Source organism: Peromyscus californicus, unplaced genomic scaffold, assembly GCF_007827085.1.
Source record: "Peromyscus californicus insignis strain IS unplaced genomic scaffold, ASM782708v3 Scaffold_9__1_contigs__length_137607984, whole genome shotgun sequence".
Taxonomy (NCBI): Eukaryota; Metazoa; Chordata; class Mammalia; order Rodentia; family Cricetidae; genus Peromyscus; species Peromyscus californicus.
In genome coordinates, this window is record NW_026294617.1 from 120042373 (window position 1) to 120065978 (window position 23606).

Here is a 23606-nt window from a genome sequence, read left to right on the forward strand (position 1 = left end):
CCTGATCCTTATTGACTTAGTCTGTGAAGGTTGCTGTAACACAGTACTAGAGACTGTGCAGCTTATAAAGAAAAGGAATTTATTTCTCATGGATCTGAAGATCACTGGCAGATGCCACATCTGATAAGGACCTACTACTACCTCATAGGTGTCACTTTTTCAGTGTGTTCTTTCATGATAGAAGTGGTGCTCGTTCCATTCCTGGGGCCTCTAATCTTCTGTCCTAATCATCCCCAAAGGCCACACCTCCTGAAGCCTGTACCTTGGAGACCAAAGACTCGCCATATGGAGAGGGGGAACACGAACGTGAAGCCCTTTGCTCTTTACAATATTGGCTTTTCTTGGTCCCACTTCTCTCTTCTCTTGAGTCACCACTGCTGGAGGAGTTGCCCACACATTCTAGATGCTTGTTTCTAGTCCCTGTTTAACTCACACCACTTTCCTGGAATCAGAAGGATTTTAGCATTTCCTCTGAGGAATGAGGAACTTGTGTTTGCTTGTCTACACAGCAGGCTGGCTTTAATTTCTTCCTGTGCCATCCTAGGTAACAGGAAACATTGACTCCCTCTTCACCTCTCTGGCCATTCTTCAGATTGAGATTAGCAAGCTGGACCACAGCTCACCTCAGTAGAAAACAATACATACCTTTTTGTGACCAAGTACACTCTTTTTGTGTAACACCTCTTTTTTGGTTGGGATTTTCATGTCTTCCTGTTTGTCATATTAGATTTAAACTTTTAGATAAAACTCCTTCCTCCGTTAACTTACAGAGCGGGATAGTTCACAGGAATCTGGCTGTAATTTCCTGAGTGACTTCCTTGTCACAAATTGGATGACTTTTATTTATTCTACTAGTAAAATGAGCCATAACTGACATTACCATGCTTCCTTTCCATTTTTTTTTTTTAATCTTAACATGCAGGCAGCCTTGGCCCAGGCTTTTTGGATTGATATCAAGCGCATGGGTGACCCAGAGTGTTACTTTAATTCTCTACCAAAGGAATTAGAAGTAAAAAGAGATCGGATGGTGCGTTTACTTACCAGCGTTGGCCTGAAACCCATCATTCCCGATGGGGGTTACTTCATCATCGCTGACGTGTCTTCCTTAGGTGTGTAACCCCTTTGCTGTTTCACATCTACAGACACTTATGTGTGAAATGATAGCAGGGAAGTGTGAGGGGAAAGTATCAAAATCAGAATGGCATTTTATCTCTAGAAGAGATCGTTTCAACAATTCCAACCATTTGCTTTCCTTCAGGACTTTCACCTGAGTTTTCCCTCCTGATACGTGGTTATCAGTTTGCTGTTGTTCTGGGTGTTCTGTTACAGAACTAACTGCTCTTACTGTGTTCCAGTGTGTAACTAGAAATTCTGAATGTGAAACAGTACGCATGAAATAGTTCACTTGGAAGTTTTCTTTTGTTTGTTTATCTTTTCTAAATGCTATTTGGTAGGAAAACTGAAATTTCCAGAAGTTGTGGAGCCGTAAGAAAATACCTGCTATTTTATGCTGAAATGAATGCTGGAAAAAAGGGGTGTGACTAACCATCATGGAGAGTCTACTGGAGGCCACCCACTCAAATACCCTCTTCTAGAAAGCATTGCTAGCGCCATCTTTGCAGGCAGGAAGGCTTGGAAAGCCCTAAGTAACTTCCCAGAATTGTGCATCAGGAATCTTTATAGTTCTGTTTCCAAAAAGCATGGGATTATTTCTTCATTTTACATTAGGGTGTGGGGCACAAGCCAAGGCTCATGTGTGGAGGTCAGAGGACGGCGTTTGGGAATCATTTCTTTCCTTCCACCATGTGGGTTCTGGAGCTTGAATTCAGGTCATCAGACTTGCCTTTATCTGAAGTTGATGATATAATCCTGACTTGCCATCAACAAATCTTCGAGCTGGAAGTATAATGATGTTTTTACACGAATCTTGTTGACCTTTGCCAACCTATGCAGGTCCATCTACAAAGACCTGGGATCTGAGGACCTTAAAGAATGGTCGGCTCGAAAAACCAAAAAAAAAAAAAAAAAAGAATGGTCGGACTACAGTCTAATGATGTAGACAACCTTACCTCAGTTTCAGTGTACTTTATACATGAATGTAGCAAAGAAAGCAATGATCCAAGGAAGGTTGTTTGAGTTGAGAAAAACATGATCAGAAAACCATATAAATAATACCAGTAACCACATACTAAGTATTAACAGAGCAGCCCTTTCCCAGAACTTTCTCAGGACAGACCAATACAAACACAATTGCCTGACACACACTATAGATTCTATCTGGGAAAGCACAAAAGCAAGGCAGAAGGCCATACCCAGATTCAGGACCCACTGAGGACAGCACTCAGCATAGCCTTTCATGGACTGGATCCTATAGCAGTGTTCCAACATCCATCAAGAATAAACATGTCTTATAAATTGAATGTAAACGTTTGTCACAGGAGATATGAAGTCACATCCAAGAGCAATCCAGGGAACAAAATGCACCTGAGGTAAAGGCCTTCTGCCTTTTTTCCTGGAGCCTCTCTCACAGTTGCCCAAGGCATTGTTCACCATGCATCATTCCTTTGGCCATGTTCCGACAGTTTCTACATAAAACTTACATTTCTTTAATATTTAAAAAATTATTAATAATAAACCTTTGAGTATCCTTTATTGGTTAATTATGATCACTCTAATACAGTTCTCAGTATTTTAGACTGTAGTAATATTATATGCCACTGAACTTGAAAAACTGAAGTTTCTCATTTATGCTAAATTTTAGAAACCTAGAGGGAATAAAATTCAATTTTATGTGACAAATGAATGATCATATGTTAGTTTTTTGTAAGTATGGCAGCATGCACATAGATTCATTAAGAGAAAGTGGGGGAAACTCCTGAAGTAGGAGGGGCTCCCTTAGCTCTATATTCATGTAAGAACCATTTTGTAGTACACAAGCATTAGACATTAGTAATTTTTTCATTATCACAGGTTTCAGAGAACTGGATGCTATACTTGTAGCTGAGGCTCGAGGTCCCTTTCCAGGAAGTGGTCGAAAGCTCTGGCTCCATCTTGGGGTACAGGGGAGGCCTGTCCCACCTTGGGCTGCAGGGGAGGCCTTCATGGTTTTTGCAGTGTGCCTTTCCCAGAACACACTCTAATCTTCATGAAGAGCCTTCCCTCCCACAGGAAACTTGTTTAGACTGAGATGCCCTTGTGGCTCTCATCTGACCCAATCCAATTTCTTCCCACCAGATATTCTTTCAATTTCAAGTATATAAGATTTCCCACCCAAATTTATTTATTGAGAAAATAGGCGGAAGACCCCCGGGAAACGATACTCAGGGTTCTCCACGGATCCAGTTTTCCCCGGACAGTAGACTCTGAGGAGGGATTTATCCCAGTTTTGCACTAAAGTATCCTTTCCATGTTGTCAGTCCATCCTGAGCCCAGTACTAGCTTGTGTCTTAGTTCTGGATACAATGTGGTTAGGTAGGAGTCAGAAGGATTTGGATGGAAAAGCTTTTCTGTATGACAGGATGCCCTTCTTTATGACGCTACCTCTGGGGGAGATATTAACATCTCAACCTCTCTTCACATGAACAAAGTTTTACTTTACAATGTATGAATTGTTTCCCACACTAGAATTTAGCTCGCCCCTTTTTCTAAAGATAAAATTTAAATTTCATCTGATGGTAACATAGGAATAAAGGTAGCCAGGAGGCTTGGAAAGGAGAGATGGCTCAGTGGATAAGAGCACATAATGCTCTTGCAGAGGACCAGAGTTCAGTTCCTGGCACCCAAATTAGGCAGCTCACAACAGCCTGTAACTCCAGCTCCAGGGATCACACACCCTCTTCTTGCCTTCTTGGGTACCACACACACATGCACAAACCCATGTTCACTCCCATATGCATATACACAATTAAAAATCAAAGTAAATAATTTAAAAGGAAAATAAAAGTAACCGGGCATGGTGGTACACATCAATAATCCCAGCACTCAAGAAGCTAAGGCAGGAAAATTGCTGTGTGTTCAAGGCCAACCTGGGGGTACATAGTTCTAGTCCAGCCTGGACTATAATGCAAAATGCTATCTCAAAAATTTTAAAGAGAAAGAAAAAAGGAAAACCGTAATTACCATTACACCTTACAATGAAGAACAATGGCTGACTGTTTAATAGTTACTGAAAATATATGGTATGGCAGGTCTTGAATTCAGAACTCTGCTAATAATCACATTCCCAAGAGAGCTGTATGATACTGGTGCTCTCACATCCTCACTGATAGATGACAAAGACTAGCATCATGGCGTCTTCTTTCTGATGGTGAAGCAGCACTCCCCATTGCTTCCCTCACCTTCTCTTCCTGTGCTGGCAGCTGCAGGGACAGGCATGATGTCCTGTATGTGAGTGCCGCCTCAGTACGTCACTCAGTCTCCTCATGTAGTGTAAGACTCCAGCACAGTGTATCAATAACCTCTAGAAGGTTCTAGGTTAAACCTGTGTGAGTCAGGAGAAAATCTGAATCTCGACAGTCTTAAGCGGAGCCCTTGTTGTGTCAGATACAATCCTTCCGCCACCCACCTTTCCCTGTGGCTGTAGGTGCTGACCTCTCCGACATGAAGAGCGATGAGCCTTATGACTATAAGTTTGTGAAGTGGATGACGAAAAAGAAGGTAATGTTTACTGACCTTTGCAGTGATGTTTTATAGTTAGCTTATCAAGTAACCTTTGGGTGTGCTTTGTATGACATTTAATTCTAGCTTTGTTTCTTCCCCTTTATTTTAAAATTTTAGTTTAGCTTACTTGTTTGAGACAGAGTCCAACTATGTAGCCGTGGCATGCCTGGAACTTGCTGTGTAGACCAAGCTAGCCTTAAACTCTTAGAGATCTGCCTGCCTCTGCTTCCCCAGTGATTCTAGCTTTCATCCAAACAGTCCACTGTTGTATGGTATTTTGTTCGTGTTCTGACAAATAAAGCTTGCCTGGAGATCAGAGGGCAGAGCTAGTCACTAATTAACCATAGAGGCCAGGCAGTGGCGCCACACACCTTTAATCCCAGCACTTGGGAGGAGGAAGCAGGAAGATCAGGAGTTCAAGGCCACCCTGGGCTACACAAGATTGAACCGGTCTAAAAGAGAAACAGCCAGGCAATCAGGTGCATGCCTTTGATCCCAGCACTAGGGAGGTGGAGACAGGAATATGGAGTGGAGACAGGATCTCAGGGGCGCCCCCATTTGGTCTGAGGATCCGAAGAGGTAAGAAGTCACTAATGGCTGCTCCTTTGCTTCTCTGATCTTTCAGGTATTAACCTGATATTTGACTCCTGGTTTTTATTGATAAGACTAATTAGGATCACGTTTCAGTTCACTTAGGACTTCTGGAGGGATTTTTTTTTTAAATATTTATTTGTTTATTATGTATACAGTATTCTGTCTGCATGTATGCTTACAGGCCAGAAGAGGGCACCGGATCAAATTATGAATGGTTGTGAGCCACCATGTGGTTGCTGGGAACTGAACTCAGAACCTCTGGAAGAGCAGACAGTGTTCTTAACCGCTGAGCCATCTCTCCAGCCCCTAGAATGTATTTGTTTATATTCACTCCTTTCCACTCCCACTCCTGTTGGCCTCTTTTTTTCTTCCCAACTAGTTCCCATTTAATTTATTTTTTTCTTTTCTTTTTTTTTTTTTTATCAGAGCTGAGGACCGAACCCAGGGCCTTGCGCTTACTAGGCAAGCACTCTACCACTGAGCTAAATCCCCAAAACTCTGGAGGGATTTTAAAAATATTTTGCTTCTTAAAACTTATGAGTGTCAACAGTACCTATTTCTGCTGTCTGTGGTCTCCTCACTGACATTTGGAAAGTGCACAGCCTTCCTGTTGCATCCTCGTCCTTGTTTTTCAGAAACTGTCAGCCATCCCTGTTTCAGCGTTCTGTGACTCGGAGTCTAAACCACAGTTTGAGAAGCTGGTGCGGTTTTGCTTCATTAAAGTAAGTTTTTGTATTCTCACAAATGTATCTTTTATTCCAATTTATAGAGCATCTTTTTCCTGTTTCTAAAAATGATATGCATACAAAGTGACACTTTTTAAATTTGACGGGGTGCCATGAAGTTAACTGTAAATCAGTAGTCAGCTTCTGTTTGCTGTTGTTTCTAGTTTGTTTATTTGTGGTTTCTTGCAGCAGGGTCTCACTCTGTAGCCCAGGCTGCCCTCAGACTCAGGACAATCCTCTTGCCTCAGTCTTCCAAGTGTTGGGAGCCAGCCATCCTTGAGTCAGCCTTTTTTGAGGGGAACCGTTATAATCCTACACCCTCTTCTGGACTGTGTGGATGGATAACCACACATTGGTATCCTTACATGTGTGGCATGTGCTCACACAGACACATTCACATACACACAGCTTAAAAAAAAGAAAGAAAAATGGATTTTTAAAAATGAAAATGAAAGATGTCCCTATGGCTAGCTGAGTGCATTCATCACCATTAGACCATCCTAGATCTGCTGTTTTTAAGACCTTACTGCTGGGCTGTGGAGTGGCTCAGTGGAGAAAGTATTTGCCAAGTAAGCATGAGGACCAGGGTTCAGATTCCCAGAACCCACATAAAAGCAAGATAAGCAAGGCGGGGACCTGTAACCCCATCACTCCAAAGGCAGAGGCTGCAGCCACAGGCCAGGCTGACGGCTGCACTAGGTCATAGTTGGTGAGCTCTGGATTCAGTGAGAGACCTTCCTTCAATATATAAACATGAAGAGCAATCAAGGAAGAGAGCAATGTCAGTTTCAGGCCTCCACAGGTATGCACACGCGTGCATCCATAGACATGCAAAACAAGCACATACCATATATACATGAATACATACATACATACATACTATGTGCAAAACACTCTGACTAAGATTGAGGCAATCTCTATACTAACTCGTTCATCCATAGTCTATCTAACATAACATAAACACTTTTTTGTTTTGTTTTTGTTTTTGTTTTTAGAGACAGGGTTTCTCTGTGTAGCCTTGGCTATCCTGGAACTTGCTCTGTAGACCAGGCTGGCCTTGAACTCACAGAGATCCACTCGATCCTGCCTCCAGAGTGTTGGGATTAAAGGCTTTTGCTGCCACCACACAGTGGTAAATACTATAACCTATCAACAAAATATGGAAGGCTTACCATGAGTAGAATGCAAGTATTTACAACAGAACAATGTGAGTATTCAATTGACTAAAATATAATAGAAAAAGTAAGGTTAATAAAGCATACCATCATAATTGCTGGCCTAAAAAATGTAAGTCCTAGTGTTTCTGTACTTACAATGGAGACATATCCAGATAAGTCTTGTTAAAAATCCTGTATGTTGAAAATGCCTTTGCCACAACCATACCACTGAACATTGTATCTTAGCAATGCAGTGCCCGCTAGGGTAGCAGCCATTTACCTTTCAGATCATGAGGCTCCATGCTACATATTGCCCAGCATTAGGAGACAGTATCTTACAATAAATCATTAGCCCCCCCCAAAAAAAACATCAAAATTCAAAGTATGGTTGCTACTGAATATCTGTCATCATAAAATCAAAAGATAGTCAACAGAGCCACCACAAGCCAGAGGCCATCTTTATAAACACATTCTTTGAAAATACAAACATAATCAACAGAAGGAAAAAGTCACCTTAAGACTTCAGTTAAAGCTGGGAGTGGTAACCTACACCTTTAATCCCAGCATTGGGGGGTGTGGAGGTGTGGCAGAGGAGTTCAAGGCTAGCCTGATCTACATAGTGAGTTCCAGGACTACACAGAGGAGCCCTGTCTTGAAAAATAAAAACAACAAAGTCAAACTTCAGGTTTAATCCAGTAAACACAGCCCTACCCTTTTCTCTTCTTGGAAATAACTCAGGAGAGTTATAAAATGATTTCACAAATTACCCAGCGTACAGGGAAGAGCTGCCAAGTGTCATAAAAGTAATGGTACAAGAACAGGATGCCTAGAAAGGATCTGAGTCTCAAATAATAGATGAAGCCAATGGATAGCAGGTACCAAGAACAGTAGGAATTTCAGATGTTCTGACAGTAGGAGAAACAGGGCACAAGTCTGCAGTCATGTTATGTAAACACTGTAAGGCTGGGTGGAAAGGAAATTCTGGTTGGACTGTGGATTTCCTCATTTATCTGTCAGTGTTGCCAAAAGCTGGGTTGAGGCAATATGGAGGAAAGGTCTTCAGTTAGTCCATGTAATTAATTCCCAGTTGGCTGACCTCTCCATCTCTACATGAGTGTATTAAACTTGTTGATGAACTAGAGAGAATTTCTGTTGTCTGCTAGCACTGCCCCGTTCCTCCTTGTTAAACATCTGCAAATCCATGAATCTGGAGAGATGTCTCAGTCCTTAAGAGCACTGACAGTTCTTCTAGAGGACCCAGGTTCAATTCCTAGCACCCATATTGCCACTCACAACTGTCTGTAACTCCAGTTCCAGAGGATCTGACACTCTCATGCAGACACACACATGCAGGCAAAATACCAATGCACATGAAATAAAAATTAATAAAAATTAAAAATCTACAAATCCATCTTCAGGTCACAGAGCATCACATTCTCTCTTCAGATCAATAGAGTGGTGCGTGCACTGGCAGAGAGAGCTTACAGTCGGTGTTCAGTCAGAAATCGTTCATAATCGCAAAAGGGTGAGGTGCACATTTTCAAAGAACATCATAAGGAAAAGGAAAGACACATGAACAAAACAGCTTTCATAGTATTTACTGGGAAAATGAACAGTGACAGGGAACAGTTAAAAATTGTGACATTTGAGGTTTCAAATACTTAAGACAGTAGGTTGAGGTAGACATTTTAAAGTCTGGCAAAGTGGTGGTGTGATAATGCAGGAAGATGAAACGGGATCTATTGGAGAGCAAGTAAGAAATTTTGGGGGAATATAAAGGTATTGGAAATTATGGTGACACTGAAAACTCTGCAGGACACCAAGTACTTCTCTCTAAGCACCATATCAGAGTTGAGAGAAGTAAAAGAGCATAGAATTAAAAAAAAAAACAAAAACAGAATTTTACAATGTTAGAAAGAAATTTGTGGAAGTAGAAGAAAAATGAAATATGTAGTCTCTGAAAAAATAAAAGGACAAATAGAACTCCAATAATTGTAGTTTTGTTTTCAGAAATGCCTCTGTTCACTAAATGCTTGAAATGTCTCTTGAAGGATCTAGAATAAAATCCCAGGGCTGCCTCTGGGGAAGAAAATAGAGTGGCTGAGGAAGGGTGAGGGAGGATGACTGACTGAAGAAACAACTTTGCAGGGCTAGGGAGATGGCTCAGTGCTAAATGCACCTGGAGAAGTGTGAGGACCTGAGTTGGTATCCCAAGACACACGCAGAGATAGTCCAGTTCCACACGCCTGTAATCCTATAGCATAGCAGGGGCAGAGATGGCAATCCTGGCATAATCATGCAACCTCATCAAAGTCGAAGGTGAAAACCAATACCCAAGGTTGTGCTCTTCCACACACCTCACACAAATTCATACACAGACATTGCATGCATGCACATACATCATTCCCATATGTGTACACACAAAAGATTATATATCTGAAATGTACTCAGCATGTTTTTATAGTTTCTGAAATACCATCTCAGAGTAAAGCATCTACTTAACTGCTAATGATAATCCACCATCCCCAAATGTTTCATCGTGTGTTCCCCACTAACAAGGACATTCTCCAAACCCACAGTACACTGCCCTCAGCACCATGAAATTAACATTGACAAATCATTTGTTCTACCTCTCAGCTCCATTCCAAGTCTCACCGATTGTCCCCGTTAAATCCTTAGAACAAGAAAGCAGAGGCACTCAGTCCAGAATCATGTTGCTCAGTCTGTCAAGGCCAGAACTGTGTGTTGCATTTAGTTGTCATGTGATGGTGTAACAGGGTCCTGTGCTGTTCTTTGGTGGAAGGGGCCAAGTAGGCACAGAGTCAACGACACAGACTCTGGGAGAATGTTGAAACAACAAGCTCAGTTTATTCAGGAAAAGGCAAGCCTTATATACCCTCCATCCCACCCCAGGGGAAGGGCTGATGAATATGCATCTACTGGCGTGCTATGGCTGCCTCTCATTGGTCTGGGTCATCTTCAGATCATGTCTCAGCTGCTGTTGCTAAGGCCCTTAGACAGACCCAGGTTGGCTCTCAGAAAGTATCATTTTACTGATTTGGGCCAGCTGGCCCTCAAGCCTGTTAGGGATGAGTCATCCCCCAGGATGGGACCTTACTCTTGACATTCACTGCCTTGACACTATAAAACTCACTAGCCAATTTACTTTAAGGAAACCTACTCCACATTGACTTGATACTCCGCCACGGTTCAACTCAGGTTCTTCACTTTGATAGGAACACAAAAGTGATGATTACACATGACTATAGTTTGCCTGCTACTATTAATTTCAAGCACTTGATTAAGGTGGTGTTTACATGTATTTCCAGTAAAGTTAGAGCTTTCTATTACAAATCTTAACTGTTTCGAAGGAATTGCTTTGAAATTATAGCAATAGTCCATTTCTCATCAAGTAACCTAATCATTTTACTTATTCATAGGTAGCACTAAAAACTCATAGATTTCTGCCTTATTTGATGAGTTATAATTTATCACTGTTGCTATTTTAATTTAAATTTCTCCAGAATGGGGCCACTATGGGTCCCTGTAAACTGACCTCTGTTTCTTTTGATGTGCCACCATTGTGTTGGGACATCCTCTTAACTTTCTATCATTGTTTTATCATTATCTACTCTAATCTGGAACCAGCCATTTCCAGTAAGTCTGGCTCCTTTTAGAGTAATGCTTTATGTGTGTGTGTTGGGAGGTGGTGTTTTGTTATTTTTAGTTTTGTTTTGTATATGTGTGTAGGTGTTTTGCCTGCATGTATGTCTGTACACCACATGTGCGCCTGATGCTCACAGAGCCCAGAAGAGGGTGTCAGATTCCCCTGGAAGTGGAATTACAAATGGTATGAACCACCATGTAGGTTCTGGGAACCCAACCCAGGTCTTCATTGAGAGCAAGAAGAGCTCTTAATTACTGAACTGGCTCTCCAGCCCTAGAGCAAGAGTTTTTCCTTTAAATCAAGATCTAGATATTGAGTGTTCACTGCTGTTGTGTGTTGCTGTTCCTAGGCCCTCCCAGTATATAAGCAGGCAGAGGTAGAGAATATATAAATACATTTGCACAGATGCACATTTATATATGTCAGTCATACCTCTGTAACAAGGGGTGATTAATTGCATACTCCCACAAATCTGTATTTCCAAACTCCAGGATATTCAAGTGACATATAAATGGCATACTATTTGTCTGTAACATATGCACATCCTCTGTATACTTTAAATCATCTCTAGGTTATTTATAATCTACTACAATGTAACACCATGCAAATAGATGTTATAGTGTATTGTTTGTGAATCCTAACAAGAAAAAGAAATATGTGCATGCTCAGTGCAGGTGTAATTTCTCCTTTCACATATTTTCAGTCATCAGTTGGTTGAGAAGCAGAACCCTTGGGTAGACAGAATTGATTGCATCTGTATTTATTTGTATCCAAATTTATTGAAAATTATCATAGGGTTAATTGTAATTTTTTTCCATTTCTGTGTTTGTAACTCCCTTCTTCGAGAGTGAAACCTAGTTCTCATCATTTAATTACTTAATACCTCTGTATGTGATTGACCTCTGGCCAGTCACACACACACACACACACACACACACACACACACACACACACACACACACACAGACACCTCTCAGTGGATGACCCTATCAATATATTTTGACATTTTGAGCCCAGACCCTGCTCTGCCATTCTCCCTCAGAGGTACCTTCCTCACAGTCTCTGTGCCCCACACTAGACATTCTCTGATCTCACTTTCAGGCTGTCACACCTCATGGCAGGTGTCTGTTGTATTCAGCATCAGGTCACCTGCATGGGCTGCCCTACCACACAGAGGCCTCACTAACTTGGATCCCTATCAGGTCAGAACCACCCCTGCTGGTGTCAGCAACTTTGACATGCACAGTGGCTGCCCTGACTACACCATTCTACTCAAGGCTGCTTGGGCTCTCAGCCCCAGGAGCTGGCTTTCCTGCCTAACCATTTTGGTAGAAAGAGCAGATGGAAGGGGTGCGGGGAAGGGAGAGAGAGGGAGAGGAGAACAACACAAGACTAGATCTTCACTATTACCTCTTCCATTCAATTTCTTTCTTTCTTTCTTTCTTTCTTTCTTTCTTTCTTTCTTTCTTTTTCTTTCTTTCTTTCTTTCTTTCTTTCTTTCTTTCTTTTTGTTTTTTTGTTTGTTTGGTTTGTTTTTCGAGACAGGGTTTCTCTGTGTAGTCCTGGCTCTTCTAGAACTCACTCGAACTCACTGAGATCCACCTGCCTCTGCCTCCTAAGTGCTGGGATTAAAAGTGTGCACCACCACCACCCAGCCCATTTAATTTCATATCATAAACATACATTGTTGGGCTGGAGAGATGTCTCAGCAGTTAAGAGCACAGGCTGCTCTTTCAAAGGTCCTGAGTTCAATTCCCAGCAGGCACATAGTGGCTCACAATCATCTGTAATGGGCTCTGATGCCCTCTTCTGGCATTCAGGCATACATGCAGACATAAATAAATAAAAATTAAGAAAAAAAAAACATGTATTGTCTGTTCAAAAGCTAAGAGGATTAGTTTTCAATAATCATAGCAGTTTTTCCCAGAGTATTGATTAGAATGAACTATTTTCCTTATTGAAGGCAAACTATAGTGAAGAATACAATGTTCACAGATAAGGAAATGAAGCCTGAGCATATGATTGGATTTTACTGGCAGCCATTAGAACGAAACCTAGGAACTGCCGTGAGAGGTTGTCTTGGAGAACGGAGGGGTTGACAGGAAAGTGGGGAGGAGTTGCCTGCTACTTTTCAATATAGTGCATCTGAACGCATTGACTTCTTTCTCTAATTATAGTTAATTGAATAGCTGCTTTCAGTTCTTCAGTTTTTGTTTCCTTTGAAAATATTGTGTGTGTGTGTGTGTGTGTGTGTGTGTGTGTGTGTGTGTGTGTGTGTGTGTGTTCATGTAGGGCAAGAGAGGTCATCATATCCCCGGGAGCAGGAGTTTTAGGCAGCTTTGCGAGCCGCCCACCCCACATGAGTCCTCTGTAAGAACAGTATACACCTCTAACCACTGAGCCATCTTCCCACCCCTCACAGTTTAGTTTTTGCATTTGTGTTTTTACTTTGAAATTGTTTCTTCACCTAAGACTAGATATTTTCTTGTGTCTTCTAGTTTTGTTTTTTCAAGACAGGGTTTCTCTATGTAGCCCAGACTGTCCTGGAACTCAGTCTGTAGCCCAGGCTGGCCTCAGACTCACAGAGATTCCCTGCCTCTGTCTCCCGAGTGCTGGGATTAAAGGCGTGCAACCACTGCCAGCACCACTACCATGTGGCTGTATCTTCTATGTTTAAATATTGCTGTAACTTGAGTTTATATTGATATATAACGATACAATTCTTTTATTAATTTCCAGAAAGACAGCACACTGGATGCTGCCGAAGAAATCATCAAGGCATGGAACAGCCAGCAGTCTTGATGTAAAATAGGTGTGAGTGTTCCAGCCTCTTGCAAGGGCTCAGTACTCAGTGCTGCCACCTTGTGGGCACTATAAAGAAAACATTTCAGGACAAACATCACTGTCTTTCCAAAATTCACCCTATTCCTAACACTATGTAGTAAATTCTGGTTTTATTCATTTGGAATATATTAAAATATTTTCCTGTATTTTGTGAGAGTCAGTTTCTCTATGTTGTATTTTCTCATCAATGGAAACAGAAATCACATTTACATTTACTGTACCAGGTGTGGTAGCATATGTCTGCAATACCAGTGCTTGGGAGGCGGAGGCGGGAGGTCATCCTGGGCTACATGAGACTCTCTCTCAATAAATGAGACAAACAAAAGCCACACATACTTCACAGGAAGCTGGTCTGTAAGGATTGCTGGCTCTGTCTGTAGACAGCATGGTAAGCTGCAGACACGCGATGTGGGCAAGTTTCACTTCCCCGAGGTGTTCACACCCCAGCAGCGATGTGGGTGCCTGTAGCTCCCTGCCAAAGACACGGAACTTTGCTCCTGGCTTTGCTTCTCTTTTCCCAGCGCTTCCATGCCTTGGGGTGGCTTCAGGGTCCATAAGGGCAGCCTAGGTTTCTCATCCCTTGACCTTGTTGCCTCTGCTGATACTCACCTCTACTCCAGCTGAGCCACCCACTCCCTTGGCCACATGGTGGAACTGTCATCACTCAAGGCTGTTTCACCTTTGAGATCCTCATGTCACTGTACCACCTGCCCTCCAGCTCATGGTTTCCCAAACACCCCGTCACCCAGCTCCTGTTTTCATGGCTGTCTCTCTCTCTCTCTCTCTCTCTCTCTCTCTCTCTCTCTCTCTCTCTCTCTCTCTCTCTCTCTCTCTCTCTCTCTCTCTCTCTTTCTCTTTTCCCCTCCCTCTCCCTTTCTCCCTCTCCCCCCCTCCTCCCCCTCCCTTCTTCCCCCTCTCTCAGTCCCTCTTTGAATGTACTACAATTCCAAACCCAATGTTTCTCAGAAAATGGTCCACAGCCCTCTTACATCAACATCAGCTAAGAGCCTTTTTAAAACAGAGATTCAACGCAGGCCCTTCCCCTGGGAGCTAATAATCTCAGGACTGACCCCTCTGGGATGATTTTTACAGAGATGACAGTTTGATCACCTCTGCCGGAGTGCACAGGACCTTCAGTGTGACTGCTGTTAGGCCTCACAAGCATGCTCATTTCCTCGCCTACCCTACGTTTCATTGTTCTGTCACTCTGGCCAGGACACTTTGACCTATTGCCATGTTGTTTGAACTTGCCTAGCTGGCCAAAAATGAGAACTCCACCGTGGGGTTGAAGTTCTGTGCCCGCACCAGGGCTTCTGAGCACAAGCAGGCGTGCACTGGTGGCTGTGAGTTCACATCCTTCGCCTTTGATAGACATCTCTCTGTGTCTGTCACTCCGAGTTTTCTCTACCTGTTACCACATCAGCCATTGCTAATTTCTCTAGGATAAGAAACAAAAATCCACTCTCTTGTCTTCCCACATCACAGCCCACCACCAGCACCACAACTGAGTCACAGTGGAGTCACCTGCTCAAGGGAAAAACAGAAAGACAGATAAGAAACTGCTTGCAATATACCTTACCTGGCATTTGTCCTTTCTTCATACACATAGTAACAAAGGTCATCCCTGAACCTGTCCGGGCCACACAAGTTGGGGGTAGTGATAGAATAGTTGTTAGTTAAAAATTGGGTCCTCAAAAGGAAAAAAGCTCATTGTTAGGAATGTAGCTCAGTGGTACAATGCTCACCTAGCACATGCTAGGCCCCTTGCTTGGGTCCCAGACCAAAAAAAAAAAAATAGTAAAGCTTAGAACCCCTGGAGACAGCTATTAAATGGCATACAAAATTTAGGAAACTTTTTTTTTTAAGATTTATTTATTCATCATATATACAGTGTTCTGTCTGCATATATGCCTGCAAGCCAGAAGAGGGCACCAGATATCATTACAGATGGCTGTGAGCCACCATGTGGTTGCTAGGAATTGAACTCAGGATCTCTGGAAGAGCAGCCAGTGCCCTTAACCTCTGAGCTATCTCTCCAGTCCCCTCACAGGAAACTTTTGCCCTTCAGCCTTGCTGAGATCTTGGGGAGGCTATCACCCGGCCTTGGGCCCGCTCTTTGCAGCCAGCCCTGGATTTGTTCAGTGCTCACCTCGCCACCCATGCTCCATCAGGTTCCTGTGTCTCTTCAGAAGTGACTTGTGTCCATACCTCTCCCATCTTATAGTTTTCTTCCTGGAATTCTTTTTCTGTTGTCTTTCTCCAAGGAGCAAAATTCTTCCTCCTTCCTTCTTGGTCTCACCGCCCTCTCTTCCCCACCTGTCTTCCCTTCCACAAGTAGGACCTCATGGTTGTTCATCAGTGGACAAATAAACACATAGCCCTACCCTAACCATGGCAACTCTTATAAAGGAAAACATTTAATGGGGTACCTTGCTTACAGTCCAGAGGTTTAGTTCATGACCGTCATGGCAGTGTGCAGGCAGACATGGTGCTGGAGCTGAGAGTCCTTGTATCTTGATCCAAAGGCAACAGGAAGTGGTCTGTCTCTCTGTGCATAGCTTGAGTATGAGAACTCAAAGCCCACCTCCACAGTGACACACTTCCTCCAACATGACCACACCTAGTCCACAAAGGCCATATCACCTAATAGTGCCACTCCTTTTGGGGGCCATTTTCTTTCAAACCACCCCAGCGAGGTAGGCCTTGGTGGCTGATGTGTGAGCAAACATTCTTTAGGATGTTTCTCTCAGAATGATTTTAGATGAGATTACCAAGAAAATGGGTGGATTTTGTTTTATTTTTGAATTTTGTGGGTCATTGTTGCTCTTATTGTTTGTATGTAAAGGTTGTGTTGTTTTTGTGATGAGGATCAAGCCCCTGGTCCAAGTGTACACTCCACCATTCAGCAACACCTCTAGCCCTGGAAATAGTGGGTTTTGAATCAAACAGGTTACCTTTATAATATGGACATGTGTCATGATGACTTGAAGCTTTGGATAGAACACAAGGTAACACACAAACACCGCAGGGAGATTCTGCACCTGCCAGCCCCCGCCCCCGATCACATAAAGCAAAGCTTTAAAATAAGCATTTTCCATATGTCTACACACACAATTGTTCCATTTCTCTGGAGAACTAGGACTGATATGGACAGGTCAGCCACAGGGCCGATAAGTCATCTACAGATCCCATAAGTCATTCTTTGATGTCATCTGTCACTAACTAAACACATGGACACTCCAAGATAACAAGAAACTTATGAAGACTTCTTGTACTCCAGAGGAAATACAATGAAATTACAGTTTGGCTTTGAAAAAAAAAAATGTCCACCTTTTCTTTGACTATTTCTACTGTTTAAGCTAAAAAACCAAATTACTGAATTTCTCAGCTTTTTGTGCAATTATTTCTAAGTGTCTTAGAAGGTAATAGATGGGAGTGAAAAAAAGACTTTTTGTCCTCTGTACTTCTAGCTGCTTCCACCTGGAATGTAGTAGCAAGGTACAGAGATGCAGCCTCCATCTTGCATTCTTGGAGGAAGCCGCATGAGGGTGTATGTCTGCATGCTAAGGAGTACAAAGTGCAGAAAGATGGAAAGAGGTTGAGCCTTGCCTTGGAAGCCACTGCATCTACTAATAGACTTTGTCATGCACAAGATAAATAAACCTTTATTTGTTTAGCCAATTAGAGTGCTTTCTATTTTCTGTAGATGAATGTGTTGCTATCTGATATAAAGGACAGTTTGCAGGTCAACCTCCCGGAAGATCCATTGATCAAAGGCAAGGAGAGAGCAGCCCCTCCCTCAGTAGGTACCATCAGACCCCAGGGAAAAGAGTGTCAGGCTTGGGAGGATGTAGGAAAGGGGGACAAGTTACAGCAAATCTTGTTAAACTCAGGGATTTCCCCCATCTTAACAACGAAAGCAACTATTCAACCATACAATTAGCAAACATTTTAAATGAAAAATTATTCCCAGATAAACAAGGAGGTTCCCAAGTGGACAAACCCCAAGGCAGACAAAACAAAACATAAACCTCAACCACATGTCTGAGACATGAGAGTTTCATTGTATTGCTGCTCTGAGAATACAGCTAATTACTCCATCTTGCCAATTAAATCACAAGCTCCCCTGCTGACAAACAGCCGTCTTGGGATCGATCAAAAATAAATGGTAGTGATAACTGGATTTTCTAATCAATATTAACTTCACCATATTATACAGAAGTGACTTTCCTTACACTTACATTCAGCATTTGTGAAAGAAATATTACATAATTAATGCTGGAAGCATGATTTTTATAAACTCTCAGTTGTCTATTCACTCAATAAATATGCCACTTTGGCTGAAACTTCAAAGCCAAAGGTTCTAATACCTAGCTTCCTTTCTACATAGATTCCTAGGTTAATTCACTTTAATTCTACTTTTATGATCCATGACACATTCTGTGAAATAACAGGTGAATGAAAAAGTAAAAATCTCATGAAAACTCCCATTTTCTAAACTTCTTCCCTCAGTAATGCTGTTCTCTAAAACACTGGCATCATGCTCCACCTTGGATGTGATGGTTTTGAAGAGCTCAGGACCTCACACTGGCAAGCTCAAGAGACGATTCACCAGTTAAGACCACATGCTGATTTTCCACAGGACCTATGCTCGGTTCCCAGAACCCACATCAGGCAGTTCACAATCCTGTAACTCCCCCCAGGAATTCTAATGCCCTCACTGGCCTCTGTGGGCACACGGGCACACACACACACACACACACACACACACACACACACACACACACACAAAGCTTAAAAACATTTACATTGATTGTCTCATTCAGTATAGAAGCTAGTGTGTTTACCCAATTATTATTTATCAATAAAAACTTGGGAGTCAGATATTGGGGTAAGAACCTGAATGATCAGAGAAGTGGTGGAGAAGCAACCAGTGACCTATCTCTTTCATTCCTCCATGCAAAAAGGCTGAGACCCTCTAAGCTCTACCCTACTACTTCCTGTGTCTGTCTGTCCTCAGTACTCCAAATCCTCTATGGTTAATTTTGGTCAGCTAGTAGCTAGCTCCACCCTCTGATTCAAAACAAGCTTTATTGTCAGTCACAATGCAACCAAAATATCACACATTTCCCCCTTTTTGTCTAAATAAAAAGGGAAGGTTATAACTCTGACAAAGAAAAACTGCATATAATAAGAACAGTTAAAATAAATAAGAACAAAATTATCAGGTAAGAATTACATTCACAGGCTGGAGAGATGGTTCAGAGGTTAAGAGCACTGGCTGCTCTTCCAGAGGTCCTGAGTTCAGTTCCCAGCAACCACATGGTGGCTAGCAACCATCTATAAAGAGATCTGGTGTCCTCTTCTGGCAGGCAGGGATACATGCATACAGAACACTGTATACATAATAAATAAATAAATCTTTAAAAAGATTACATTCACAATGTCCAGGACATATGCATTTGGCAAATTCAGATAAAATAATCCATTATCTATCCTATCTTGGTGAGTCCAAAGTTTTGTACCTAATTCACTTTTTTTCCTCTTGTATTAACCAACCCAAAACTATCCTTTTATGTCTCTCAACCTTATACACTTAACACTTCTTTTGTAAGTTTCTTTTCTGAATTTTGTAACAAGGAAAACTGTATAACCTAGTCTTCACCTCCATCAGAGACCTAAGAAGGATATAATATTACTCAGGTAAACAGGAAGTGCAAAGCAAACAAATCCCAAAACTATAGAAATGATAGAAACAGCTAGCTGCCTGGCCAGTCACCCTCTGCAATGTTGGGTTGATCCTACAGGCCTAGACTATCTGACAGACTTCTGTGAAGCTGGAATTTGAAGGACTGTCCCACCTTGTCTTGGCAAAGTTTAGCAGTCACTTTCTTTTGTATCCTGCTTGTCCAATTTGGACAGCATGCTGTCAGTAGTTGAGGCAAGGGCAATTTCTTGCCCAGTGGCTAACTTTTGCCACATTGAAAGCAAACTCCACATGGAGGTTCTTTGATGCCCATCATCTTCTCTAAAGTAGATTGGTGCTGTCAGGAACAGACATGTCTCATTGTCATGGAAAAGACTTATGTTATTGAAACATCTTAAGTGCCATAGTCTGTAGATCTCTGAAGTGTCTGAAGAACACTTGTCTATCTAAAATATATCTCTGACCTTGAAAACACATCTAACATGACTACAAGTTTAATTGTTATAGATGACCAACTGCTAACTTCATTTCTTAATTATCTTAAACAGTTTGTAATTATAATATTCAATGGATATACATTCACATTACATTGTTAAATGAGCTGCATAGGTACAGTATCTTAAACAAGTAGAAACATATGTACAGTATGTTCTAACAAAAATAATCTTAAATGTGTATCAATATACAAAAATCCATACCAATGTAAAATATTTAAGACTAATAGTTGCTTTTTTAGTTTAAAAGTAGATTCAATAATATACTCTTTTTTATCCTATCGTTTTTTTTTTTTGAGATGTCCATTTATTAAGTTGTTCACAATATTAAATGCATTCAAGGAGCCAAGCTAAAATTAAATGGTTAGTTCATGAAGACAGAATTAAAAGAAGTATCTTTCTGCTGGTGACATAAGCCAGTAGTATAGCTAACTACCTGGATGACCCAGTGAAGGAGAAGTGGATAAGATCTACATGAGCAGACTGGGTGTGTGGGGTGGTGGAGGGCAAGGAGTGGGGGATGAGAACATAGGGAAATGGGAGAGTCAAGCTGGAACAGGGACAGAGTGGGAGGACAGGGAGGGAGATACCATGATAGATGAGGACATCATGGGAACAGGAAGAGGCAGGGTGCTGGGGAGGCTCTCAGTATCCTATCATTTCTTTATCCTCCCTTTTTCTTTACAGAATGAGATCCCTAAATCTAATCTTTGTTCAGCTTTTTTCCTGACCATTACCAGTAACAGCTTGTGAATGATAACAAATATCTATAACCCACTGAATGACCAAAAACCACCCCACCCCACCTTTTGGGAATGTGGGTATTGTGTTCTCTAGATTGCTTCCTGTTGTCTGGGGGGGGGGGGGGGGCACTGTCATCTCTAGGGGACCCTGAGAAAATCGAGATAGTGGTCAGCTCCTGGGAGAGCTAGCTGTATCATTTGTTGCCAGTCTCTGTGTGATGGGAAAGTGTAGGGCTTATCTGAAGTCCTGATTGGAGTGGTGCAGGAGGCAGGGACATCTCAGCTAGCTGCCTTGAAACTGTCCCGAGCAGTTTGTAATTCAAAGCTGATCACTGGGGGGTGTTTATCAGCTTAGTGCCCTTACTTTCAGCTACTGCAATGGTTGGTGTAAAAAGGAAAAAGAAAAAAAAAAAAGCACAATTGAGACCAATCTAGGCAATGTGGTAAGATCCCATCTTAAAAAAAATCAATCAATCAATAAAATAATTATTGCTATGTATGAGCCATAGTTGCTGGGAATACTACAGCAAGCAAAAGAGACAAAATTATTACCATCTACAACTCACATTCCAAAGATGGGAACACATAGGGCAACAAACATGCAGGTTAAAGATACAATAGCTGATAAGTGCTAAGGAGAAAAACAGAATAGGGAAGGAAGCTAGGAACTGATGGGCCAGGTCCTGGAAGACATTTTAGCAATGTTTTGGCATCCTTCCTAGTAGGAACCAAATAGTGTGCAGAACAGCAAAGCTAGTGCTTGAAAGTCAGGAGTGGTACAGCCATCTCTCTCCTTTGCCCAGTAAGCAGATATTTCTAGTCAGAGTTTGGTTTTCAGTTTAATATGATACCAACAGGATGTTTCAACTGCTGTTGCCCAAACCTAGGGAAATGCACCTTCTAGAATACTATAGAGTAAACTGATCCATTTCTAGGGATCATTTTTACAACAGTAAATGAAAAGTAATATAAGTATGGCCTTTGAGGCCTTGGCTATGCTGGTAGATGCTTACCATGTGGGCATCCATGTTTGATATAAATATCGTCAAAGATCTTCCTGATGCACTGGTTTTGATAACTAAGAACTGGAGGGAACCATTTTGTCCATCATAGATGGGAGAATTTTGCTCGAGTCTGTTGCTTGAAAAAACAAAAACTGAATAAATGAATGAGATCTGTTTGTGTGAATAAAACATGACCGGATGAAATGCAGCACAATAAGATACACTATAGTATAATATGAGTGTATTTTACATTAATTTAAATTATGAAAATTAGACATGAGGTCATGTATAAATATTAATACAATCTCCCTTGTGATTAGGGTTTTAAATTTTCAGGAAATGAGAGCAGCTGTCTACAATGCTTCATGAATTATCTTAAGAAGTTATGTAATCTCTCCTTTAATTCATCTGATAGTCAATTAAATAGAGAAACACAGTTGACTGCCCTCATCCAAAATGTTTGGGATTATACCTATTTTAAAAAAAATGTTTGGAATATGTACATATACATAATGAGGTATCTTTAGGATGGGATCCAAATTTTAAAGACATTCTTTAGTTTCATATACACCTTATACACATAGCCTGAAGGTGATTTCATATGCTTTAAGTAATTATATTTAAGTAATGATATAACAAAGTCCAATGTATAAAAATTTCTAATAGTGATATACTAACACAGTGGTTCTCAACCTTCCTAATGTTGTGGCCCTTTACTACAGTTCCTCATGTTTTTGTGGTGACCACCAACCATAAAATTATTTTTGTTGCTACTTCCTAATTAATTTTGCTACTGTTATGAATTGTAATGTAAATATCCTATTTGCAAGCTATCTGATATGTGACCCTAAAGGGGCTGCAACCTACAGGTGAGAACCACTGTACTAATAGGACTTAAAATCACTTGGATTTTAGAAAATGTCAGTACTCAGATATTCAGAGTGGGTATGCTTAATCTGTATTTCCATATTAATAAATCAACTCAAAGAAATTAAGAAAGGATGTTTCTGTGTAGCCTAGGCTGGCCTCAGGCTTGAATTTGTGATTCTCTTACAGAGCAGCCTCCTGAAGTGTTGAAATTGTAGGTATGCATCCAGCTCTAAATCCAGTGGGTTTGTTTGTTTGTTTGTTTGTTTTTTCAAGTCCCAATAAAAAGTGCCTGAAGGTATGATCTGTCACAGTGCGGTTTAGTTGCTTTAAAGCAAGCCCAAGCTAAATTCTTATTACACTGAAGTGCAGCTTGTATCACATGACTCTGGCAAAGTGTCCTGAAAATTTGAAAGATTGTAGCTGGAGTTTAACATAACCTGAAGGAGGAATAGGTATGTTCAGATTGAGTATTTATCAGAGCGCTTCAAAATTAAATTGTGTCATGAAAAGACTGAAGTAGAACAGATGAGTCCAGAGGTGTGCAGGTGTAATAGAAAATTGTATACATGGGGGAAACACTAAGAAAAAAAGCAGGTAGAGGTAGCTAGCTATAATGGAGAATCCCACCAGTCCATCCACATTAACTTTCCTTCATTATTATAAAGAACAGTATAGGTAATTTTTTATTGCATGTGTAGTGCACACGTGTGGAGGGAGGATGCGTGTACATGTATGTGCTCATGCATATGTCTTCTTTGATCACTCTTACCTTTTGAGACAGGGTCTGTCATTGAACTCGGCACTCACCAGTTGGCTAGACTGGCCAGCCAGGCAGCTCCAGGGATCTACTTGTCTCTGTTCTCCTGCCCTTAGGTTAGAGACACATGTGCCTAAGATGGCTTTTTTACATGAGCCTTGGGGATCTAAACTCAGGTCCTCATGCTTACGCAGCTGGCTTTTCACTGACTGAACCATCTCCTAAGCCCTACAGGTAGTGTGGCATTTTCACTTTGTAAGTATCATATAAATCAACATGTATTGGGTGTCTACTATATGCAGATGGATTAGTTACAAAGGTACAAAGATGCTCCAGCATTCCAGGGATTACTGCAGTTTACTTTCAAACAGCAGAAGGAACAGAA

At 41.4% G+C, this 23606-nt stretch overlaps 1 protein-coding gene across 5 annotated transcripts in view; it reads left to right on the forward strand.

The window, feature by feature from the left end:
- Positions 1–23606, forward strand: part of Kyat3 (kynurenine aminotransferase 3) — a 63707-nt gene that overhangs the window by 32970 nt on the left and 7131 nt on the right. For 3 of the 5 annotated variants that reach the window (XM_052731129.1, XM_052731128.1, XM_052731131.1), the window contains 3 exons: positions 923–1109; positions 4583–4656; positions 5889–5975. In XM_052731129.1, coding sequence (XP_052587089.1) covers positions 923–1109; positions 4583–4656; positions 5889–5975 — 348 coding nt within the window. The other 2 variants (XM_052731130.1, XM_052731132.1) reach the window with 2 other exon arrangements.